Raw genomic sequence first — 21890 nt, forward strand, 5'->3', positions numbered from 1 at the left:
TGTATGCATCAGAGTTTGTGTGTCACCTATCAACCCGCAGACTGAAATCCGCACGTGAATAGATGAGTGGAGCGACAAATATTTCTGCCTTCTGTAATCAATCGGCTGAAGCTCGATCCACTCCGGGTTTTGCATGTCACACACACACACACACACACACACACACACACACACACACACACACACACACACACACACACACACTGATGAGAGAAACCCTGCTCAGAGCAGGAGGCAAATGCTGAGCCTGAGTTAATGAATTTCCAATCCAGGAAAAAATCAAGTCACACATAATCACGATCGATCATTGTTTACATTATCAATTAGTAATATGAATTGTATGTAGCTATGCTTGAATCAACCCAATAAGTTCATTAAATATTTTACCTTTGAGGCTTTAAGACAAGTTAGTGTGGTTATTCTAACTTTAAAAGGTTATTTTTCATGTCTGTCACTCTTATTTTGATTTCCGTTGTATATTTGGAGAGGGATTTTACTCCTCTGTATATTTGGATGTAAAGCACTTTGCTCTACAAACAACCCAAGTTGGGTTAAATATGGACAAATCCAGCGGTTCAGATAAAGATGTAATATAAGTCTCTGGTGTCCCCAGAATGTGTCCCCCACAGATCAGTTATTGTCAAATTTGCCCCTATTTGGGTGTGAGCAAAAACATGCAGTTTGTGTCCCTTTAAATGCAAATGAGCTGCAGAAGAGGGCGGAGCTTTAACAGCTCAACAACAACAAAGCTGCAGAATCTCAAGCAGCCAGTAATCAGGCATGACGTGTTTTTGTAGGCAAAACCCGGAAGCGAGTTAGCATTGACGTCCGGTTCCATCGCCTCAAAGTCTATGGGGTTTTTTTTTTAATGTTTTTTTGCTAAATTGCCTGAAATAAGGTCTGTGGTTAACAAAGCCTCTAAATATTTTCACGTTTTGATCTATGATATAAAACACACCAGTTATAACCCACTTGTGATTTTTTAAACCTTTATTGTGTCTTAAAAAATGGCGGTTGCTAACAAGTTGTTAAAAGGGACTACTTCCTTTGGTGGGGACTTTAGACGTCATCATGACAAATGGGACAGTTGGACAGTATTGCTCATGAAGAAGTGGATAAGTATTCATACACAGCGCATATCATAATCAGCGAGCATGTTTTTAAATAGAGTTGTTTTTTAAATACAGTTTGAGGAAGCTTGGTGGTGACGACGTTGATCCGCGACCATGGTGTGCTGTAGTCCGTTTATAGCCTACTGTTAGCTTTTTATATCTGATGACTTTATTTAGGCTTCAAAATCTATAAATGTGGTGTTAACTTGTAAAGATTATCTTGACAGACAAAACTTGTAAGTGTCATAACCCTTTGTTAAACACAGAGCTTTTTTGTGATTTTCCAAAAGTGGGAAAAATGCATATTGACAGAGGGAACCCGTGCACCGCTAACTTCCGGGTTGGCCTACAAAAACACGTCATCCCTGAGGTACTCTATGGTGTTCAGGCTTACATTGATCAAACTGGAGTCAGACACTGATGGAGAGTCTCAGGAAGAAGTGTAAATGGACGTTTCTGACCGGTAGATACATTTATGTAGTTGCTGTGAAGTTGATTAAACTGCCGTCATGTTAATCATTTGTGCAAATCCTTAGTTGAATTGGCCCTCGTTTGTGAAGCAGTTTATTTAACTCAACTATTGATTAAAAATCACTTTATAGCTGGCTTAAAATGAACACAAAATTGGTTGGCTTTATTTTATTTTTTTAGCATTTTTTAAATTGAGAAATAAAAAATACCTACTTATTTATGAAGATTTAAAAAAAAAAAAAATATATATATATATATATATATATATATATATTATTTTTTTTTTTTGAAAATCTTCGTAAATAAGTAGGTTTATATATATATATATATATATATATATATATATATATATTTTTGGCTCCGTTTCCATCCCACACTGCATGAACACAGTAAAGTGATGTCATTACCAGAGACTGTTAAAGGAAATGACAGCCTTGGCATTTGTATCATTGGAGAAAGCCACCTTGTCAACTTGAATCACATGTGCTTCGTAAAACAATCATATACTGGCCAGAGATTTTAACAGTCTCATTTGCAGATTCTATAGAATTGAATGTGCAGTTCCATAAGTGAATTCTACCTGTCACAAGTGTCTGTGTGACCTCTCATTTAAAACAGCTTTATCTGATAGCAGATTACATTTTTGGGGGGAGCCCCACATCATTTGAGCTGACTCCTTGCTGAACTGAACGTCTTTATTTGATAGCAGATAACTCCAAAATAAAAGTCATGTTGAATATTAGCAAACAAGACTTCATTATGTGACAAGCTGTTTCCACACTGAATCTGGCATACACTATCACCTCAAACACATTGTTTAAACATTGCATTTCACCCACAGAGCAACAAAGCTTTTACACACTGTGTAACGGGTCATGCAATCAATATGACCAGATCACAACACACTTCATCACCCTTCTCTCGCTGTGCTCACACCCATCATTCTTCTCACATTGACATTATGAACACTGAACAGTTTCATTCCAGTCTGAATATACAATTTCCACATGGTTCTCTCATGCAGAAAAAAAAGGTCACTAACAAAATGTTTTTTTTTCAACATGATGTTGCCGTAATAGCATTTTGGGGGAGTTTTTTAGTACATGTACACTTAAGTAGAAATAACATAATACATGAATATGATAATATGGTAATAATCTGATCTCATTACTGTACCATGGTAGTGCCACAGTACTTTTTTGTAAAGGAAACTGCAGATTTACATTGATTTACAGCTATTTACCAAATAATAACAAACAACCATTTTCATTAAATAAATGATTATTATTTTAGTTTTTCTAAATTAGCGTCAACCATTTGCATTCATGAAACTCATGAGATTCTGTTCACACCAGAGAGGAAAAGCTGTAGAGAGGCACGGTTTAGGCCACAGCAGTTCGTCCAGCCTGAAGATGGATGGCTGTGTTAGTGACACTTTGATTAACAGCTCCATCCGGACTTTGGCTGGTGGCTCACCAGTCTGGAGCTCCTCCAAGGAGACCCCACTATAGCCCAGCTGTGCTGAAGCAGGCAAGGCCTCGGCTGATGACTGCACTGGCAGGAAAATCCATCTTCCTGCATTGAGCCTCAAATGTATTTCCCCTTTCTACATACACTGTGTGATTGAGGATTTAGTGCATGTTCTGATGAATACAAACACACTCATCATTTTCTCTTTCACCTAAATGGCACCTCATCTCAATGCAGTGTTGATGGAATCAGCACCGCTGATGTGCAATGCAGAACTTTGTTAATGATTCTTCTCTGCACCGCCATCAACACATCATTCAGTGCTCCTTTCGATGATTTCACCATTATGAGGGTGATAAAAGAGCCCTGGTGAATTTCAATGCAACATATTTTGAAGGGGAATTCTACTGATAGAGCCCTGCAGGAAGCACTGTGTTAAAATAAACACATACGAGATAAGTATATGTGTCTACTGCCAGCTGGCTCGAGATAAGGGAAGAATTTGCAAAAAGAGAGAAAATGGACAAATGAAGCAGGTGGATAATAGAGCAGTATTTCCTGTTTTTGTGGGGAGACCCACATATTTGAGTTGACTCCTTGCTGAACTCATGATCAGTTCATTAATCCTAATTTCACAGTGAGTCAAACAGCTGGTGAGAGTGCATATGCACTCTGATGCTCTTTATTATCAGGTCTGCAAGCTAGATAAAGTGTTTAAGAGGCTGGATACATCCAATTTACCAATAATCCTCTTTCTCCATCACCATCAAAGGTTTTGGGATGGATATTTTGAGACACAAGTTTGTCTTCAGCACTTAATCATTCAGCAGAATATTTGGTCCGTTTTGGGAGTCACTTCTGCTTCAAAAGACTTTTTGCCTTATAAATTTATATTTGACACATATTTAATGTATTTGCCCTTATCAACAGCACCCAGGAAATTGGCTTTTTATATGAAATAATGAATCTTTTCATTTAATAACCTTTTTGTTTTGTTTTTTCCCAGGAAATTTTATTGCCTTGGTATGTAATGGGAATTATGATCAGTTATGAGTATCCTCTCAGTATAAATGATGGGGTTTTTTTATGTAAAAATGCAGAAAGGTTTATGTAAGTGTTGTGATAAGGGGTAGTGTTAGAAGATAGAATATACAGTTTGTATTGTTTCAAAATCATCATGTCTATGGAAAGTCCCCAAAAACCCAGCGTATTTGTATGCTTGCATATATGAAGACACAAGTTTATAATGACATGGGTAATTCCATATAAACATGGTTTACGAGGACACAGGTAGTGTGTCCAAATGGCTTAAAAACTAATTTGTACACTCTAAAAAATGCTGGGTTAAAAACAACCCAAGTTGGGTTGAAAATGGACAAACCCAGCGGTTGGGTTAAATGTTTGCCCAACCTGCTGGGTAGTTTATTTAAACCTACTATTATTTAAAAATTGCTATATGGCTAGCTTAAAATGAACCCAAAAAAGTTGGGAAATTAAAAACCAGATGCAATTAGAGACAACAATAATAGACAAAAGGTGAATGTTTATTAATAAGCTTTAATATATTATTAATATAAATATAATAGTTTAATAGTTTATTAATATAAATGTATTAATAAGCAATTTAATAAATGTTTATTGTTTAATAATTATTCATTGAACATTAATAAATGTTCATTTCCAACATACTTTGGGTTAATTTTAATTAACAATAGTTGAGTTAAATAAAACTACCCAGCTGGTTGGGCAAACATTTAAAACTACCGCTGGGTTAAAACAACCCAATTGCTGGGTTTGTCCATTTTCAACCCAACTTGGGTTGTTTTTAACCCAGCATTTTTTAGAGTGTACCCAGAAGTGACCAAAACCTGACCAAATTTCCAAAAACCTCCCTTTAGGGATATTCTAATTTGTAAAAATTGTATAAAAATAAAGTAATTAAAGGCTTTTAAAAAAAAATGTTAGGGGTAGGGTTAGTGTAAGGGGATGAAATATACAGTTTGTATATAAAAACCATTACTTCTGCGGAATGTCACCATTCACTGTAAATAGCTAAGTAAATGTGTGTGCGTGCGTGTGTGACGGACCTTTTTTATTCAGGTGGCTCAGTTCTACAATATTTCTGGCATAAACAACATTAGCAATCTGGGACTTGATGTCTCGCAAAATTAAAAGTCTAAGGATGAAGGGATCGGTGAAAAAATTGCCACCCTTTATCCAAAAACAATATGTTGAATGAGCATTTAGATCCCATATGTGCAATGATGTCACGGTTAGGTGAGCAAAGAGCCACTCCTCACCCAGTGGGTATGCTTGTGTATTATGTGTTAGGGATTCATTTATTTGCTGGAGATGGTCTCATTTCCCTTCCCTCCCTCCCTCCCTCCCTCCCTCCCTCCCTCCCTCCCTCCCTCCCTCCCTCCCTCCCTCCCTCCCTCCAGACTGACTCTGGAATGAGACCAGCATTCCAAATATCCATGACTGCAAGTGATGTAATCCATTAGCTTAGCTTGCAGGAACCAACAATCTGTGACACACAATGAGAAGATAGAGACATTGATCATCAGGACGATTCCTGATGGAGCTTGTGATACTGATGGAGCTTGTGATACAACGTAAGCCGAAACTGTAAATGACTCCTAAATGACTCATCCTGTTTGATTTAAAACTTTTCCTGCCACACAAATCTGTATGTCAACTTCGAGAAGTCTTGATTCACATTTAAAGTTCATGATCATCTATAAATCAGCTTGACCTTTTAGAGGGAGTCTTCATTGCTTTGTTTTAGCGAAAGGTATAGTGATGTTTCTGTTCATTTCCAAGTTCAAATAACAACAGCTTTGTGTCTGATGCTATTTTGTGCAAATGCATCTGTCTTTTGGTAATATGGTTTTTACTAATAGTGTTTGTTCAATTGCCTGTTTTTGGAAGGTAAATCACCCTTTATGCTGTTACAAAATGTACATTTTCCTATTTAATCTGTTATGTTAATAATTTTGCATATTGTTGGGCCTATGCAATGCAATTTTATCTTTTCTATTTTGGGTCACCAGTCAATTGGTCATGAAGCAAAACCAATTGAAAACCACTGCCCTAGAAACCTTTCTTAATGTTACTGATAGCAATTGAAACATTCACACAACATATCTTGTAACCAAGTAGTTAAAATCTGAATATAAAAACGGGCTCTGTTTGATGTTCAGAGGACCAAAGAGGGCACACATCAAGAAAGAGCAAGAGATTTTAGGGAAAGTTAATTTGCTGAATGAAAGAAAAGTATTTCTTTGAAAAAGGAACAAAGGAGACTGAGTAGGGGCACAGGACTCCCAAGGGGGAAGGATGAAGTCAACTTCACATGTCAGATTACTTAAAAGCGTGAAACAGTGAAATGGAAAATTTCAAGAGCTTTTTCCCTCTGGACTATTTCGTACTTAGCAGTGGGGGAAAACATGTTGGTTTTAGATGCTTATTTTGTTAGTATAAATGGTCATTAATATGCATTCATTTAGCAGTGGTGTTAAAATCCCTTACAAAAAAATAAGCACACTTCAAGTTCATTCTATTAAGTAAGGTTCAAGTATATTTTTAAGTATATTTTATGTAGTAAGTATACTAATATCTGTTAATATATGCTGGTCAGTAAACATGACGATGGAGAATTCAATATATATTTTTTAATAAACTGACGGTGGGAGGAGCCAGGGAGGAGAGGAAAGCAGGAGTATCCAGGCAGGGACCCAGAGCACAGCCAGGACGAAGGCCCGTGGCGGAGTTGAGGGAGGAGCCATGGTGGAGTCATGTCTGGCTAAACTTTGGGGGGGTGACTGACGGAGACTGTGCTGATGGAGATGGAAACCCATGTGAAGATGAACAGCCGATGAGACCAAGTGACACCGATGGCTCTGAAAACCTAGTTGGAGCCTCAGCGACGAGCATCCGGGAGGGCCATCTTTCGCTTGTTTATGCTTCTGCTTATCGTGTGTTTTGAACCCGAGATTTTGTACTCTTTCAGAAGATGAGTAATAGAGCCCCATACCGTATTATAGTAAATACATGGATTGCCGGAAAATTCAAATTGCGTCTGCTGCAGCCATGGAACGGCAGCAAAGTTCCTTGATTATTATGCTGGAATGAGAGTATAGTTCCTAGCCATATCAGCCTAGAAAATCACAACTTTTATTTTTCCGTCGGTCTTAGTACACGATTTAACTACAGAAGAGTCAAGTTTTAAATAGGAAAAATATCAAAACTCTTTGGTCATTTTTAAGCGCGATGCTAACGGTCTAATCAGATTCAATGAACTATGCTAAGCTATGCTAAAAGTGGTACCGCCAGAACCGGAGATCGGCTGAATGGATTCGAAAACGGTAAAACTCAACTGTTTAACTCTAGGGGAGTTGGAAAATGAGCCTATTTTCAAAAAAAGTGGAGTGTTCCTTTAAGTAGGTTATATCTTGATCAAAAGACTGAGTACAAGTATAGGCCAAATATATTTAGACTTTTCTGTTAGTATAAGTCAAGTATACTTAAATGTAATTTTAAGTATATTTCTTTAACTACATAAAAAGTAGACCAAAAGTATACTTTCTTATTTTTAGATTAAAAGAAGTATGGCACACTTGAATAAACTTCTTTTTTGTAAGGGCATGCTAAAAACAAGTCAACCATAACAAAAATTTATACAAACAACTTTCTTTCTTTCTTTCTTTCTTTCTTTCTTTCTTTCTTTCTTTCTTTCTTTCTTTCTTTCTTTCTTTCTTTCTTTCTTTCTTTCTTTCTTTCTTTCTTTCTTTCTTTCTTTCTTTCTTTCGTAGACTGCATTGAAATCTAAGATCACATTGAAAATCTGGGATTTAAAACCTAATTTAGGCTTTGGAAATAAACAGAAAGCTTTAAGATTTAAGGATTACTATCCTCATAAACAAATTTGTGACAACCATAAGACAATAAAAGATTGTATTAAAAATAGCATTTCGTCTGGTGGTCTTTTGAACCCCACTCAATGTTTATAAGCCTAATCACTTTTTCCATTCTAAGGGTCCTGTCAAAGAGTTTGTACCCACCCACACAGCTGCCATTTCATCTCTTTGTCTGATATGTGATAAACGTCACATCCAAAAGTCACATTTCACCGTTGTCTTGTCAAAATGCATAGATTTTCAGTCATGCACAAATAAAATAATGTATATATTTCTATTGGAGTTTGCAGCTTAGGCATGATATGTCACACTTTCCTCTGCTGACTGGAATTTATTTTTTTTTTTTGTGGCTTTTGATCACATGATTGTTAAATGGAGAACAGGAAATGGGTGAGAAGTGAAACTTGTGACATTTCAACAAGTGTCAGCTTATTTGTAATTGACAGTTGAACCCATGGAGCCTCAGGTTATGCAAATCTGCAATAGTTTTGCTACCTTACACTGTTAAATGACAAAAGTGGCATAATTAACATCATTACCAAAGTACAAACTGAACATATTGTCTATATTACTTCTTTTGGAGAGCTGAATAATGTCTTTAACTGACAAAATTTTAAGAAAGTGGCTTATGTAGCTACAAGCCACTAGCTATAGCTATCATTAAGTGTCAATCTCTCCTATCAGAGACTGGTTAAAAAACAGTTTTGATCAGATTGTTGACACCTGGCAGTGTAGAGGATAAATATTTGCAATATTCATGTGTTTACAGAAAATTGTTTCAATGGTTACTTCAAGCTGCTGTGTATTGTGATAGCCCTGCATATTCTGTCTGCTGGCAAACTGGCTACAACCCAGTAACAGCAGCAGTTTCCATGTTTAGATCATTCTGCAACAGTGGAATCATAGAAGGACATTGACAGAAAACAGTTGTGTATTATGAGAAGATTGATGTCTGCCAGCGATTACTGAACTCTTGGCAGGTAGACTGAGGAGGCGGCGGTTCCCAGGAGACTGTGGCCACCATCTGGACTGGAAAGAGATGCAAACAGTCCCCCCTTCACAGAGTCCCTGTGTGCTGCTGTGCTGGTCTTGCATTAAGAAGTAGAAATTAAGTGAAACTTAAAAATAATAATGTTCCAATCAGTCTGATTTAGTGGCATAAATATGTCTTACATTTTGTTTAAAGCTATAAATGCTTTCTCAGGCTGATGAAAAGAATGCCGAGTACTGTCCTCTACCAAAATGACATCACGTCCATTCAATTCTCTTTTCATCCATTTTAAGAGGCTGTTAACCATGTCCAAAATTGCAGCAGCAATCAAAAGAAAGGTTCAAGACAAAAGCAAGTTTGTAAATGTCAGTTTGCTGTTAGAAAGAGTTAAGAGTAAAGACATTTATAATGTTATGTTATGTTATGTTATATTATATATAGAAAAACCATTTGAAATAAATGCATTTTCCAGAATGATTTCTGAAAGATCAAGTAATGAGTAATAATGCTGAAAATTCAGCTTTGCTATCACAGGAATAAATTACATTTCAAAGTATATTAAAACAGAAAATGGTTGTGTTAAATAGTAATATCTCATAATACTAGTTTTTTAACTTTATTTTTGATTAAATAAATGCATCCTTGGTGAACATAACAGACTTCTTTCAAAAACATCTTAACAGCCCCCAAACTTTTAAATGGTAATGTAAATTTTATCATTTTGTAATGGTTAAATATCTATGGAACATTATATGGAATTCCATTGCACAAATGCCATATTCAAGTCTGAGACAAATAAATGTGTGCAGCCAATGAGGAAAAAAGATTGACATTTGCGGTGTACCAAACTTTTGTACTTGTGTGTTTAGCACCAAACACTACTTCAGTCATATTACAAAATATCTGATGTCTTTATTCACAAGGGCAGAAAGTCTGACAACAGAAAAAAAAAAAATCATGATTGCTTTTTTCATATACACTTTAGTTAATACACTTGTTCTTAATACTCAGTGAAATTAAATTACAATAGTATCAGTGGGAACCTTAATATTTACACAGACAATTCAAGTAAAATATAATAACAGCACTAACACATGTTATCAAGGAGACAACTTTTTTGAAAATATTCACAGCTGAAAGAATATGATCAAACATAACCGAAAGACCTGAAATGTCATAATTTTATTTCAGTCAAATTAAAGTGTGCTAAGGTGACTATTTTCATTGTATGATTGTATTTTGAATTACCAGATTTGTGAATTAGTATTTTAAAAAATAGACTGAATTCAAGTATTTAAGGTGAAGTGAGGGTAAACTGGACTTCCTGTTTTTCTGTACAATGGCCTGGCAGATGGGGGTGACAGGAGTGTTTGGGAGACCTGTTTGGGAAATTACACACTTCACCTTTAAGATAAAATCAATAGCACCCTCCACCCCCTCCAAAAAATAGAATCATCAAGAGGAACAATAAAAATACTCGTAAATTACTACGATAACAAAAAAAAAAAAAAAAAAAAAAAAAAAATCAATTCCACAAATCCATTATAGGTCATAAACCATTTCAAAAGCTCACTTTATGATTCACATGGTGTGATATATATGTTGACTTAATCATCAGATTAGGCAGAGTGAACAAACTCTTTAGTGGTTTGCATTATCACCATTATAATCATAGCTGTACGTATAAAACAATTTCGCAATATTGGAATCAAAATATATTATACAAGGGATGCAGTTGTTAACATAATTCATAATTCTAACAATTAGGCTTTAAACATCTTTAAAAAGTCATATAGCACAAAGTTCAAAGACATACTAAAATACCTTAAGCCCACATAAGTCCACCGCAAATCTGCAGAAGCCTTGGTTTGTATAAAAATCAATGTGCAACAAATTCTTCATCATAGAGATCCTGTAACAAACACATATTAAAAAAGCAATGCAAAGTCTATATACAATTAGAGTCCACCACAGTTTGGCATCTCACAAACGTGCAACATGTGCAGATAGATCAGACGTCATACTGAAGTCCTGGGTTTTCTGATGACTAACTGAACAGGACCCTCAGAGACCGTTTTAATGATGTTCCAGGCATCATAGTGCATAAGGCCTTGCAAAGACCTGCCATTGATGGCTAGAAGTTCATCTCCAACATCAATGACCCGGGACTGTTCAGCAGCTCCCCCTGAGTTGAGACAGAGAACACACAATCTGAACTTTCCTTTTCACTTTTCATTTATTGTTCTCAGGGATGGGCTAGCCCTAGATTACACCCTCTGTCTCCCCCCGGTGGACGTCTTTAAATGTTTGAGTAGAGCACTCACCACGGAAGATGCGTTTTATGTAGAGAGGTCGATCTCCATGGGCAGATGCTTTGCCTCCATCTAGACTGAACCCTAGACCAGCTGTAGTCTTCTGTAACTCCACACTCAAAGCCCCGTCTGGCCCCACTTCCACGCCTACAACACACCAAACAGCCAATTGGTAACAGAAAAAGTCATTTTTCTGGAGATTACTGAATTATAAAATTCACCAAACAACAGCCAACAAGTTAATGACTGACAGTGAGTTAATGTTTGCCATGAGAGTGATAATGACTCCAGACACTCACTTGTTTTATGTTCCCTGACGCTGACTCTATGGCCAGGAGATGGGCAGACTACAGTCTGAAGAGGAAGTTCTTGTCTAGTTGATATTGGCTCAGTGTTCTTTCCTTTCTGGATGATAACTAATGCTTGTCTCGGCAGTCTGGTCTGGTGAAGGCAGGACAGCGCCTCTCCATGTGTCATCCCACTCAAGCTGGTCCCGTTTATCGACAAAACCCCATCTCCTCTGTGAATGGTACCCTCCACTCCAGCCACCCCTCGAGTGAACACCCGATGGACCTGCGACAAAAGAAATTTAACATTTCAGTCTAACTTAGTTTAGAAGTTAACTTTAATAATCTTAGTTGACTCTACATAAAACTACTGGTTCATTTAAATACCACAAGGGGGTGAAAATGTATAATTAAAAATGCTACTGAAAATGTCTACTGAGTTTTCCATTTAATTATTTGTAGGTTTCCATTTTTGCTTTGAGCAAAGGAGCTTACAGTAATAGATTTCTGCTCAAGATCTACTCCTCCAGCGATGCTGAAACCCAGTCCAGATCCCTGCTCTTTGGTTAAGATCACAAAGTAAATGTCATCTTTAACCTAGATAAAAAGATTAATGAAAGACTGATTAATCTTTTTGAAATTAAAAGAAATATATGAAGCTATAAATAGGGCCCATAAAAACAATGACTGAAAATATACTGACAAAAGTAAAATAAGTGACAGTTAAGTAACAATTGTGAGCTTTATAAATATTAATAAGCCAAAACAAAAGCATTTCTGTAATTGCTTGTGCTACATCTGAAGGCATACCTTAAAAAGAAACTTCAGAATGCCAGATGGTCTTTAAGCTTAAAATATTAGCTTTCTCAACTGAACTGAAGCATGATAAATTACCTCTGAAAGACTGTTTGTTTCATGTATGACACTTGTCACATCCACTTTGGTTGTGAGGGAACACAGAAGATCTTGCACTTTATTTTGGTCCAAAGGAGAAGATTCAAGGTCTTTCAAACTGTTGTAGGAGACAAACTGATATCAGCTAAATGTTTGTCCTAACCAGGAACATGTTATCAACGATATCAACCAATGGTTGTTAAAAATATCTACTATCAACTTTACACACACTCTTTTCATTGCACATTATAAACAGGTCTTTACACACCTTATAGACCAACATGAGAGCCCTGTGACCTGTCCTTCATGCTGCTCCCCATTACTGGTTGAATCAAGAGCCCCAGTGTCAACACTGCTCACCCTGGTCATCATGGTGCACTGCAGGCTTTGTGATGTTGGGTCTATGGACCTGCGAGGGTGGATTTCCAGCTCCGTCTTAAAGATCACATTTCCAGGGTCACTGGTAAAATCTTCAGTACATAGCTTGTCCAGTTCAGGCATGCTCAGTGCCCTGATCTCTCTCAATTTGGAGCGTGAAAGGCCTCCATGGGCACGGGCATTGCGGGAGCGCAGTACTGGTGGCGTGTTTACGGTGGCCTGGTTTTGAGAGGCCTTATTTCTTACCTTCTCTTTCATTACATCTTCTGTGGTTTGGTTCATAGGAGTTGGCTCAGAGTTGGTGGAACTGGAAGACAAATTCTGTGGATATGGTGGAGACAGAGTTGAGCTCAAATTGTCTACACATGAGCTGAAACTCCTTCTCAAAGAACGGCTGTCACTGGACTGACTGCTAACAGATCCAGCATACCCAGACAACCTCCGGTTGAGAGGTGGCTTGGAGTTAATAGCATAAAACGGAATGTCTATACACCTTACGGCAGATCGATCAAAGCTGGCCAGATTCTCAAAAGACTGGATTCTTTGACGAACTGAGAAGGGGTTTGGGTCAAGAGAGCCACTGGTGTCTGTAGAGTAGCTCCTGCGTTCTAGTCCCCTTAGGTACAGTTTGGATTTGCTTGCCTTGAGACTAGAAGCAGCATCTTTATTATTTGAGTTTCTAATAAGACTTTCTTCTTGGCCATTGCAATACACTTCCTCAGCAGTTTCATTTGACTTATTAGCACCACTTTGCTGCGGACAACTAGATAAAGAATTGGTTGATTCTAATGGGATGGTGTGCCTTCCAAGAGAGGGTTCAGAATTGGATTCCTCCCACTCGACTTGATCAGCCGGTACTGAGGCCAAGCTTAAATGACTTGCATTCACAACTTCCTTGCGTGTGAGCACAGGTGTAGACGATGAAGAGGATGAAAGTCGCACTTCAATGAAAGTTCTTTGAGTGCTGACGGCAGTGACTTCCGATTTCGAGACTTGCTCCTTCAGATCCAAGACTTGCTCCTTCTTGGAAGGCTTGAGTTCTTCTTTGGTTGTATTGATTGGATTTGCCTTCAAAATACTGGACACAGCTGGCTGACTTTGGTCAGTTTTACAAGAAGAAACCCTGATCTTCTCAGAAGGTCTGGTGGATTTAGGGCTACCAGTTGGTGTGGTTCTTTTGGAGTGGAGTTTAGGAGACTGACTTGGGGAGCTGAGAGCTTTCTTCTGCGCTGGACTTTCAGCCCTAGGTGATCTAGAGACAGTCTGTTCTTGGTCTTTGGATTTACTTTTAATACTCAGACCCTTGAGTTTAGAAGAGGTGTTTGACTTTTTATCATCAACTTTGAGTTTACTTCTCAGCTTGGGCGAGACAGGGGTGTCATTAGGGGATTTAGTTCCCAAAGATCTGACACAGTAAGTGGTGGATTTACTCTGGTTTTGGGAGAGGGATGATTTCAAGTCAAGTATGGGATGAACTGTCCCTCTCTCCTTGTCTTTTGGAGCAAGTGTAGAGGAGACCTGCCCACTAGTTTTGCCACTGGTATAATTTGATGCCTTGGGGTCTAACACAGTTGACCTCAGTGGCACTTGTCCAGTGTTAAGTTTCTCTGCGAATAGTGATGCATCTGAAAGCAACTTAGCAGTCCTCTCTTGACTTCTCGGGGTAACGTGATGATTGCTTTGAGTTACAGGGGGACAAGTGACACCTGTTGGTGTCTGGCAGATTTGAACAGGCTTTGAAATGGTTTCACATTTTTCATCAGTGTTGCAGTTTGGTAGTATTCTCTGAGATGCACACATTGCCTCCTGCTGTGTGGGAGCATGTCCACTATTCCCATTTAAAAGAACATCATCTAAAACTTGAGGGCAAAGTGTCTCCGGTAACGTAAGGGGTGAATGATTGTTCTCTTGTGAATCCTTGTCTTGCGCTGAGAGTGATGGAGGATTGTGGCAATCTGTACCAGCAAAAGTCTTGTTAACAGTATGGCTAATGTCAATGCTATTTCTATCTTGCAGAGAACTGCCCTCTGATTGGCTGAATGCAGGCTGACTGACAGTGCTGAAACAGAGCTCAATCTCCTCTTCATCTGAGTCAGTGTCCTGAGGACCCTCACAGTGACCTTGAGACATCTCTCTTTTAACAGTACTGTCTGCAGAGTCGCTCTCAGAGTCACTATCTTCCACCAGACTGTACATACTTGGTTTCTCTCCATGTCCTTTCTCTGGAGGAACAACATCCTCTCCCAGATTACTAAAGTTTCTTGAGTAACTATTTAAAAATGTCTTTCCTACAGGAAAATGGCAAGCATTATTCCCCACATCTTGTGCAGAGAAATCCAGAAGGTTTGGTTGTGATGGCACTGCAGTCTCTCTGCCGTCTACTTTACTGCACTCTTCTGTTTTTGCAATTGTGTCTGTGAAATCCAAGACATTTTGGTCTTTTTCTTTGCTATCTGATGAGTTCAGTTCAGCTATTACATCATCAATATTAGTGACAGGCATGTTGTTGTGGATTGCTAATGAATGTTTTACATTTGTTTCTGATGAAGGGCTTTCTTGAGCCACAACTAAAGTTTTGTCCATATGATTCCTTTCTTCAGGAGGAAGTCTAGGTGCCTCCAATTTAGATGAGCCCTCACAGCTAGAGGACATAATCAGGCTAGAAAGTCGATCTACAGCTGCAAATGGGGATAAAAATACATCATAATTAGACATTACAAAAAGTCATTTTCAATTACCACAAATGTACAGGTCAATTAATCAACACAGTACATCAAATAGGACAATTCCAAATCAATAATAGGTAATTAAAAACCTTGGCAGAACAGTAAAAGAGAATCACTGGATATGACTCTACAACAAGATAAGTCCTACCGCACAAGTGCACCACTGAGGTCTGCAAGACAAGCTACAAATTGCCTGTTTTATAAATCAACATTACACTGGAAAAATATTCTGACTAACCCATTTTCCAGTCTCCTTCAAATATGCATACAGAATTATATTAAAAGAAAACCATAGCAATTGCCTTGCAATTCATTCCATAGTCTGATATTTCACTAATTCAAAACGGATACGGATTCTGTTGTTCATTAGTGCTTTTAAAAGCCATCAAAACAGAAACAAACTCTGGGAAACTTTGGACTTCTAGTATGAAACATCTCTAAAAAAAGAAAAAAGGTGAGTCTCACTCTGAGCATACCCAGGGATTGGTGGGGACACAAAGACAATCTTCAGAGATTTGTTTTTATTGTTTCCAATGGTGCAGCACTGGCATATGGAGGCATATTTTCTGAGACTGTATTCAGTTTTATCTGAAGCAGACACCTCTAAAAATTCCATTCACAATTAAAAAGACAAATGTAAAATATGTAACATCTTCTGAAATATTTCTTGCATTCAAAAGGTATTTTACTGGACATAACTGAAAAACGTAGACCTATTGGTACATTCAACGTGCATATTATTCTAAATATCATACACACAGCTGATAAATGCTCATGTTTACATAAATGTAAATGAGCATTTGCTCTACTGTATATGATGAATACGATCAATCATATATATAACCATGAGATGACGGCAGGTATAGACAGACAATGACAGACACATGACATTAATACACTATATCACTTTTTCCTTGAGGCTATTGCTCTGCATGAGATAGTAAGTAGTTAGAGTAGGAAATGTTTTGACCGAAATTAAATATTATGAATGTTTTACTTCTTTCATTTTAAAATTTAATGTGGCCGTCAGAGCAATAACACCAAATCTAGGTACTAATTGACTAGCAGCCTCTAGAAAGCATTAGCGCTGTTACTCTACACATCTATAGTGGCTACGGTAGTAACGTAATCAATAGTCACCATTGACAAATAGCCAGCAGTCTGCAGTTCCCTTTGAGCTGGTGAAGGGTACTGCCAGAAAGGGGAAGCCTGTAGTACTCCTACCTCTTTAAGGCAGCATGGGAAAAGACAGACTGATCTCTTTATTGCAGTGGCAAATCTACCTGCCCTAATGATCTCTTGTGTTTATCCTGCTAAATTGTGATATATTGTTTATACAATTAGGAATCAGCTTTGATTTGGCTATTGCACCACAGTCTGCAGCAAGGGAGGAGGGGATATGGACAATACTTTAACAAGCAATCTAGAGCATTATGACACTATACATAACACACAATTGACTACTATTCTTGATCATAGCAAATTCATATGTTGATTTTTAGATTGGTTACATAAATTGGGACCTTGAGTATAGTGTGCTAGTGTCGTGTACAGAAGATGTTTGATCACATTAGGGAAAACAGCTTGTTTTAAAGAACTGTTTTTTCAAAAATGAAATGTTTCAAACATGCCGTTTCAAACCCCTTATGGCTTTCTTTTTTCCACAGAACAAAAAAAGAAGAATTTTTGAAGACTGATTTCTCACCTGAGACTGGCTTCTTAATCTCTAAGGTCAATGTGATTGGCAGGTTGTGCATGAGGTCACAGATCTCCTGATAGGTGGATGTACACACAGGGGTGTCACCAATTGTTACAATCTCATCACCAACGCTCATCTTCCCCAAGGCTTCCTAAGGAATAGATAGGAAAGAAATGGGTGAAATAAATTCCTCAGATTTATTCTGGAGATATTTCATCCAAGCCCCCAAGCACATACAGCTATGTGTATTTGTACACCTGCCTGACACCAAGTATCATCTCAACAGTGGGGATAGGAATTGTTAAGAATTTCATGGTTATATTGAAATATAAATAAAGAAAAATAAGTAAACGCTATTTACTTTCCAAATGATTATATTTACTTTCCATTTCAATGGTAAATTGGCATGTTTCTTTTAAAAAGTGTCTTCTTGGATGCAGCATCTGTTGAACATTAAAAAGCATGACAATCAATCAAAACATCACAATTTCCAACCTACCCTTTCCGCAACACCTCCTGGTCTCAGCCCTGTGATCAGCACCTTGAGTGGAGCAGACTTAATCTCCAGATCCAGACCAAAAGACTCGGTCTCACTACGCTGGAGCACTATCGTCTCAATGGTGCAGACCCCTGCTAGCTCACTGGATTCACCCTTCTTGCAGTGCAGCATCCTGCAGGGCGGCCGTGTGCTATTCTGTGTAACCTGAGCAGGAGTTGCTGGAAGTAAAGGTGGTTCTTCACCCTTGGCCCTTTGTGGAGGGCTGGGGCACTCAATGCTCATCATGCTCTTGACACGAGTCACAGCTTTGTGCTCCAGCTTGGGTGAGCGTTTAACCTCCTGCCCTTCTCGATGGGGTTCTTTTTTGATGCCCAGGTTTGTTCCTCCGGCTGCCTCCATACAGTGAATGGGCATGAAGGGAGATTCGGCACCAGGAGGGCCGCTAGGTCCTTCCTCAGATTCAAGCGAGCTGCCGTAGATCGGAGTGGCTGGCTCGCTGCCGAGCTGTCTGTGGCTCTCGCTGCTATCCTGGCTTTCATCATCGACTTCAAGAGATGATGTGGCTATTACAATACCAGAATCTTCCTCCTGGTGGTGATGGTGGCCACTCTCTGAGACCCCACGGAGAAGGCGACGGAAGGGGCCACTGTCCTCTTCAAGACCGGTCTCGTCGTCACTGGGCTCATCCTCATAGCAGATAACCCGGCGCTGACGGAGAAGTGGGCTACGTACAGAACTCGGGCTGCTTCCCACACTGGGCTGTTGGGCCGTGTCTACCGTGCGACCAGCCACAGCAGAAGGTTTACAACATTCTGGGGTAGTGGGACTACTATCGGAACCTCTACAGGAACCATCCCGAAAGACTGTTATGATAAGAGGACAGAAAAACACACTGTTTTAGTGACAAACTGTGATTGATCTTTTTGATCAGCATGACACTTTAGATTCAGTGGTCTTACCAAGTGACTGAGGTGCTGCTGATTCCTCCATGGACGTATTACAGCTCCGGCTACAGTGCAGCATGTCGTCATCACTGGATCCCATCACGATGGTCTCAGAGAGGGAAGATTGGCTGGGTACGTCGTGAACTGAGAAATACTGGGAGAGCTCTGCCTCTGAACTCAATGAGCCTTGCTGCCAGGGTCAGATGAAGACAAAATCAAATCTTTCTGAAGATTAACTATATTCAGTAGTGTGTAATCAATGGACCCAAAAAGTATTTGGATACTTAGATTAAACTTAAAAATGTACGAATGTCACAGGATTAGACACAAAATTTACTTTTTTCAGAGTAACTTGACTTTGACATAAAACAAGGTGATTTTTAGTGGATTTAAAAAGTCAGTGTCTTAATTTTAAACAATATATCTTGTTTTATCATTCGAAATCTAGTAGGAAATGTGTTTTTGTGGAATGTTTCACTTGAAAAATGTGTTTTTGCTATATTTCTTTAAATTAAATGCCACTTTGTTTAATATTTTGTTATATAATGCAAAGACATTTTCAAGTAAATAAAGAAAGTTGTATGGATTTGATTTCACGTCTATTATCTCTGACAAGTTGAGTCCTCTGTAGACTAAAGCTTCTAGTTTACCCTGCTGGCTGGCTCTAGGAATCTCTTCATAGTCCAGCTGAGAGCAGGATTACCCTCACCCTGCTTGACTTTAACAGTAGGAGATGGACTCTTGGACGGCAGGCCTGTGAAAGAGAGCACAAAGGAAAATGACAGTTATATTTATTCAACTTGGAAAAGAGCTGTGCTTCTTGCTGTGGTACAAATCAATATTTTCCAGTTACTAATCAGAGACTACAACCAAATCAGAATTTCATTACAAATATTTGGAAGCTTAATATGAATTCCAAAACACCATAAATCAAAGCCAAATTTGAGCTTTTCAGAATTTGACTGGCTGTAAACTAAACCATGTGGCTTTTAAAGCCCTGAGAAGCACAGTCAAAAGTGGCTGCAGTCAGATCAGGGCAAAGGCACTTTACCAAGTGTGTGGGAAGAATGACTATCTCTGTGAGTGGAGCGAGTGATCACTTCATCCATCTCCTGTTCAGACACCTGAGGGTGAGAGATGATGATATAAGATACTCAGCCACTGAATCTCATGGACCATGCAAAAACATTGCTATAAGTTTTGATTAAATATTAAGTAGAATATTTTGATCTGATATTTAACATTTCTGACCACCAGGTGGCACTGTGATTTAAGCAGAATAAGCTGCCTAAAATCAGCTTCATAATTCTGCTCTATATGTACTAAATGTAACCTTACATAACCATTCTTAGTCATGTCCATGCCAACATTACCTTACAATCAATAGAGACTCTTGAATAATAATAAAATGATAAATTAATATAAATTCAGACATCAAATTAAACTATTCAATGACAAAAAAAAAAAGGAAGAAATGTGTGATACTGTTTCTGGCATTTCACATTAAAGAATAAGGATTACATTTAAATAATGTAAAACATTTAGCCTAGTTGTTTTGATACTACACTTAAAGTATTTGCCTTTATACAACTCTTCTAGAGAGGGCCTAACTGATTCGAGATGAGATCAGGTTATACCAGATCTATTTCAGTTGACTTTTATTGTTGTCTTCAACACAAGTCTCTCTCAATTCAACAAAAGCGATTAAATGTAAAATAATAAAAGAAACCCATTACATCTTGAGTGTAAAAAACAGACACTTCATGCCAGATGCACCTGTATGGCAAAAACATACTTAAAAACCCGGTCGTCTTTAACAACAAATCCACCCAAGGAGCACTTTTACAGCTCATCTGAATTGGAGTCATGAGCTTTTACAGTCTAAAGGAAGATATATAAAAAACAATGCAATCATAAAAACCCATCTGCACACACAGGCTACATGCAGACACATGCATAAAATATGTATAAAATGTGTCAGATACAGATTTAAGTAATTAATGATGTTTGTGAGAAATGCTTCTGACCTCGTGTCACACACAATAAGTGTTAAGCTAGTACTAACACTTCTCCAATCATTTATCAGGTTGAGTGAACAGTCAGCATACTCTAACCAACAAAACCTCCCGCTGGACCCCACCCCAGCGCACATTTCTCAACATCTTGATTCATTAGGTCGATGAAAACCATGTCGCGCTAGCAGAAGGGGCAGAGGAATGTTGTTTACTTTTTGTCGGGCTTCAATGATTCATACTAGGAGCAAATTACAGCTTAACAGGTGTATGGTGCTTTTGATTTCCACTTGCAGCGGTCTGGCAGAGGAAGAGGCCCTTGTGACTAAAGGAGCGTGACCACATCATCAAACTGATGTTTGAGGTGTATTTATTCATAAATTAAACCAGGTTCTGAAAAAATAGGGGTCGTTTACATTATTAATATCTCTTCAGACATTATTTATTTATTATTTTTGTTTTTCCATTGAGAATTGATCGTAAAGAAGTTGCACCCACTGAACTAAACTATTAACTACAGTGGTTTTACAAAGTAAGTGTTAATGACAGGGTTTGTATATACAGTAATTTCTATATTGAGGCTAAATAAGATAGCATAATGGGGCTCCACATATGTGTCTGAGTTAAGACTCTTACTTTGGGGTTTGGATGTCGGCTGATGATGAGGCTGACCGGGCCGGGTCCACATTCACTCAGGATAGCATAGGCTTCACTCAATGCCGCATGTCTCAGGCTTACAGAATCGACCTCTAGAAGCTGGTCTCCTCGACTGATAAACAAATACACACATTAGTCATTATAATCAAAGATTGACTAAAAATTGGACTAAAAAAAAAAAAATGTTTTTAAGGGAAGTAATATTTCCCAAAAAAGTATTAAGTATTAATATTAAGCAGCACAACTGTTTTCAACATTGATCATAAGAAATGTTTCTCAAACACCAAATAATCATATTAGAATGATTTCTGGAGGATCACGTGACACTGAAGACTGGCGTAATGATGCTGAAAATTCAGCTTTACCATCATAAGAATAAACTATATTTGAAAATATACTAAAATAGAAAATATTTATTTTAAATTGTAATAATATTTCACAATATTACTGTTTTTACTGTATTTTTGATCAAATAAATGCAGCCTTGGTGAGCATAAAAGACTTATTTCAACAACAATC

The 21890-nt window shown here is 38.1% G+C and overlaps 1 protein-coding gene across 1 annotated transcript in view; it reads right to left on the reverse strand.

The window, feature by feature from the left end:
* Positions 1-9894: 9894 nt before the first annotated feature.
* The window catches only part of pdzd2 (PDZ domain containing 2), a 47973-nt gene continuing 35977 nt past the window's right edge, over positions 9895-21890 (reverse strand). The window contains exons 13-24 of the mRNA XM_067408062.1: positions 21351-21483; positions 19754-19826; positions 19353-19456; positions 18718-18892; positions 17759-18621; positions 17266-17410; positions 12725-15512; positions 12457-12574; positions 12058-12159; positions 11575-11848; positions 11288-11422; positions 9895-11148 (exon numbers count right to left, since the gene is read on the reverse strand). Coding sequence (XP_067264163.1) covers positions 10982-11148; positions 11288-11422; positions 11575-11848; positions 12058-12159; positions 12457-12574; positions 12725-15512; positions 17266-17410; positions 17759-18621; positions 18718-18892; positions 19353-19456; positions 19754-19826; positions 21351-21483 — 5077 coding nt within the window. The 3' untranslated portion in view covers positions 9895-10981. The remainder of the gene's footprint in view (positions 11149-11287; positions 11423-11574; positions 11849-12057; positions 12160-12456; positions 12575-12724; positions 15513-17265; positions 17411-17758; positions 18622-18717; positions 18893-19352; positions 19457-19753; positions 19827-21350; positions 21484-21890) is intronic.

This window comes from Chanodichthys erythropterus, chromosome 13 (genome assembly GCF_024489055.1).
Source record: "Chanodichthys erythropterus isolate Z2021 chromosome 13, ASM2448905v1, whole genome shotgun sequence".
NCBI classification, from domain to species: Eukaryota; Metazoa; Chordata; class Actinopteri; order Cypriniformes; family Xenocyprididae; genus Chanodichthys; species Chanodichthys erythropterus.